This window comes from Sinocyclocheilus anshuiensis, unplaced genomic scaffold (genome assembly GCF_001515605.1).
Source record: "Sinocyclocheilus anshuiensis isolate Anshui unplaced genomic scaffold, SAMN03320099.WGS_v1.1 scaffold1184, whole genome shotgun sequence".
NCBI lineage: Eukaryota > Metazoa > Chordata > Actinopteri > Cypriniformes > Cyprinidae > Sinocyclocheilus > Sinocyclocheilus anshuiensis.
The window spans coordinates 318,619-322,915 of NW_015547647.1; the positions used below are offsets into that span (position 1 = coordinate 318,619).

A 4,297-nucleotide genomic window follows, 5' to 3' on the forward strand; every position below is an offset into this window, starting at 1 on the left:
CGAGTTCTGACCGAAATCAACCGCGTGAGCTGAGTGGGAGGACAGAGAGACCGAGACTGTATGGTGTCATACTGAAACAGTTAACATTACAGTTTTAACAACAATGCTATTTAAAGAGTATTTACGTGCCATTTTTTTTTTAATGTAGGCTATATAGTTAAGACTTAACTCTACATGTTCTTACCAAATGTACCCTTTCATTTGATTTTTCATCTTTATTTCATCAATCTGACATTACATTACCACTCCCCCTTGCTTTTAGTCCACAATATGCAGTGTTATTGTGAATAACACACTAAAACTAAAATGACTGATATCGCTAAAATAAACTAAAATATATACTGATATTAAGATAAAAACGTAAACGTGAGGGACAGTTAGACTTGTTGCCTTGGCAACTAAAATATATTTAACTCTGCTGTGTTGTTCGCGGTCAAAAGTGACCGAACACCTGAAATTTAACTTTTTTTCCCCAGTAAAATCACTGTAATATATTTTTGTTCAATAATATTTTTTCTTCTTTATTTTGTGTTTTGAGATAATTTCATGATATGAATTAATATTTATGCAATAATTATCATTTTTTCCCCATTGAAAATAATTTTTTTCCCCCCTAATAATTTAAATGATGGCAGTATTACATGTTAAAATACAAACAATGCCTTTAAAATCCATTTTTTGAAGGAAGATTAGTGCCATCTGTTGGGAGTAAAAAAGAAAAACCTCAAACAACGATCATTTAGCTTTTTTCGAATCAAGTCCAAGTGTGTGTTTTTTTCTTTTTTGTGGTTACATAGCGACTGCCATAAAAGTTAGTACGATTCCGATGAAATTTGTAAAATTTCAAAACATTTTTTTTCGGTCTAAAATGAGGGTTAAGTATCCTAAAATGAAACTGAAACTGTAATAAAAATAAATATATTTGCAAATATTAAAACAAACTAAAATTAATATGAAAACTGAAAATATAAAAAGAAAATCTAATCAAAATATGAATAAATACCATAATAGTATATAGATAATACTAAATCAACACTAACGACAACTCAGAACATGTAGATTGAAATGTACAATTTGTCCTGAGGCTAATTTAAAAAGAATACACAACCGTTTTGACAAGGTTGCATAACGGTCTGTATTTTGTCAACACCATCAGATATTTATAAAAACATTTATAAAATAAAATAAGTCTTTATCCTAGAGGTCCTTTTTTTCATATGCACCTACTATGATTTCAACAAGGCCAAATTGGCTCTGGTGGGCTTTGTAGTTTTGCATAATTTTAGGTAGTTGTGCTTATATTTTCTGAGTTCAACCACTCTGCCATCACCTATATTGTAAATAAGTTGTCTGAACTGTTTAATCTAAAGTGATTCATTGCTACACAATTATTTGACCTATGTAACTTGTCTTTTCAATGAAGTGTAATTTGAAAAAGGACAATGAACTGTAAACGGTGTGTGTGTGTGTGTGTGTGTGTGTCTCAAACAACTGCAAATTGATTTTATGATTTGACTAGTTAAATAAAAAGTTGCTCTGTGGACTTTGGTCATATTCTACCCGCTGTCTGTCTCGTTGAGAAAACAAGGCCACATATACACACAGCAAATCATAGGCAGACATGGAAAGACAAATTTATTGATCAATAAATGCAGGCCATTCTTTAAAAAAAAATGACAAATACAAAATACACCACAGATAAAACAACATGTGCTTTGAAACCAAGTGGGGTACAGGTGTGCAATAATTATAAGATTATGCATAAAAATGAGACAATGAATGGTGCTACCATTCCAGCATTTAGTGCGTTAGAACACGTGAATGAGGTTATGTTTGCTGGTTATACATTCACACATCTAAAATTGGTCACCACTGGTGTGATTCACATAACATTTCACATTCTTTTAGAGATACTTGTACATGCATTTATGTAAATAGGAATAAATGCAAAATGGTTTCTGTAACAGGTGCTCAAAATATATAACAGCTCCAGTTATTCAGTCAACTTCCACCAAACTGGATTAAAGGTCATTCTGAGAAATCCCACTAAACCTAACAGACCAAACAATTTTCAGGTCTTAAAAAGGCAACCTGTAGTGACATAATGGCAACACAATAATAACAACACTTCAACATTTCCATGGTGACTATGTCATCAAACAGGAGGCCAATTTGTAGTTCCAAGAACTGAGAACCCTTGGATGTCCTTTTAAGGTCTTAAGATCTTCGATTTATGTGAGATTATGAAAAAAAGATGTTTACTCGTTGACTGAATTACATGTTAAATGTTGACTAACTCAGTGCATGTTGTTCCTCCAGGCTTTACAACATTTAATAATAAAATAACAAGAGCTTATATAGTTTTCAAGATGTATTGTAGAGCATCAGAGCATAGCACAGATTTAAAACAGTTCTCTGTCTGTCATTCTTAGTAGGAAGTGCTCTGCGTGTTTCCAGAGTCTGACGCGTAGGTACTGTTTTTCTTTGAATACTTCAGTGCACTGAAGGAAACCCGCATCCTCTGCGCGGTGCGTTCGCTGCGGCAAAGAAACGTGTTTCTTACATGCTCTCTGAACTCATCCGAGATGAAATAATATACAAACGGATCGACACAGCTGTTGAGGCTGGCCAGGCATAGCGTTGTAATATAGAAGCCGTAACCACTGTCCTGTACTCCCATCGAGAGCAGTGAGTAATGCACCATAACCATGATGTTACTCGGGGTGAAACACACTAGGAACATCACCAGCACAGCGACGATGAGGATGACAGCCTTCCTTCGCTTCTGAACGATGTTAGTGTCTGTCATCGAGCTCTTTAGAGCACGTAGCATCTGCACGTACACCACTATACATATTATGCAGGGAACTATGAATCCAACAACACCCATAATCAGGAAGTATATCGAAGGGTAGCGTGATTGGCTGGGGCGAGTGACATCATGACAGGTAACGATATCCAGGTTTGTGACCTTCACGGTCTGGTCATAAAGAAAAAGAGGCACGGTAATGGCCCACACAATCAGCCACACACACACAGACACACCAGTTGCCAATTTGTTGTTCCTTTTCTGCTGGGAAAGAGGATGTACTATAGCCCAGTACCTCTGGACACTAATACATGCAATGAAAGCAGTTGAACAATACATGTTCCCGTAGAAGAAGCCCACCAGGACTTTGCACAGGGCTTCTCCGTAGATCCAGTGATTCCCGTTAAAATGGTACGCGATCTTTAAAGGAATCCAGATTACAAACAGCAGGTCTGCCAGCGCAAGGTTGGCCATGAAAATGGATGAGGGATGTTTCTTCTTCGTCCTGAAGAGGAACACCCAGATGGCCATAGCGTTGGCCGGCAAGCCCACACTGAAGACGATGATGTACACCACTGGGAAGAAGATCTGGGTGAGCCTGCTGTCCAGTACAGCAACAGCAGTGGACGTCACGGACACTCCATTCTCAGTTTCATCACCAGTAAAGCCCCTGTCCGTGTCAGAACCTATAGATAAAAATAGAACGACAGAATGAAAGAACAATAGATTGATCAATGATAGATAGATAGACAAATATACTGATGGATGGATGGATAGAAAGACATAATGATTCATAGTAAACAAATCAATAATCAGCATGGGTCTGCATCAGCATGTAAGCTATGAAATCTGTCTACTGTAAAGGAGCAAACATGTCTGATGTGATCCACACTATTAGTACTCATAACAAAGGCTATACTGTATACAGCAGCAAAAAACATGCATTACAAACCTCAGGCATTTTGTTGTTATTCAACATACTTGATAGGTGAGGCAGCTATAAACAATGTGAAATCAAACTCATAGCCTACATATATACACACACTGGTTACCCAAAACATAATACATTTTTACATAATAAAATATACTGCTTCGTATATACACCACGAGTGCACTTATGCGTACCAGAAGTAGCCTAACATGCACATTCAACAGAGGCCTAGACCGTCATTAATATCTGTCAAATAGATTTAGGCCAGAGAAACATTAAAAGAATAGGGAAAAAACGAAGTCAATTGAAACACTTCTCTTTAACTATAAACAGGAAAACAAATTCTTACTTTGACTAGACAGGTTCACGCTGATTAAGAGAAGCAAAGCGGAAATCCAGATCAGTGGGTGCACCATTATTCCTGCGAAATTAACTGGAACGATTGTATTTGTCGAAGCGTGGACTGTTTCCGTCATTAATGTAAACAGATTCAGCTCGTTTTTATAGTCAGGTGTGGAGCTCACCGTCCGTCAAAGACATGTGACCTCCCCTGGGCC

At 37.0% G+C, this 4,297-nt stretch overlaps 1 protein-coding gene across 1 annotated transcript; it reads right to left on the bottom strand.

The window, feature by feature from the left end:
• Positions 1–2,039: 2,039 nt before the first annotated feature.
• Positions 2,040–4,297, bottom strand: LOC107701928 (proteinase-activated receptor 2-like). The gene is made up of 2 exons (XM_016504081.1): positions 4,090–4,297; positions 2,040–3,495 (listed from the first exon to the last, which is right to left on the bottom strand). Exons 1-2 carry the CDS (start codon positions 4,214–4,216, stop codon positions 2,429–2,431), a joined length of 1,194 nt encoding a protein of 397 aa, XP_016359567.1. The 5' UTR covers positions 4,217–4,297; the 3' UTR covers positions 2,040–2,428.

Bases quoted from the DNA above. Each gene is read 5' to 3' on its own strand.
- LOC107701928 (XM_016504081.1), bottom strand. From the start codon at position 4,216: ATGACGGAAACAGTCCACGCTTCGACAAATACAATCGTTCCAGTTAAT. The intron at 3,496-4,089 runs GTAAGAATTTGT...TTTTATCTATAG, and splicing joins CGTGAACCTGTCTAGTCAAA to GTTCTGACACGGACAGGGGC.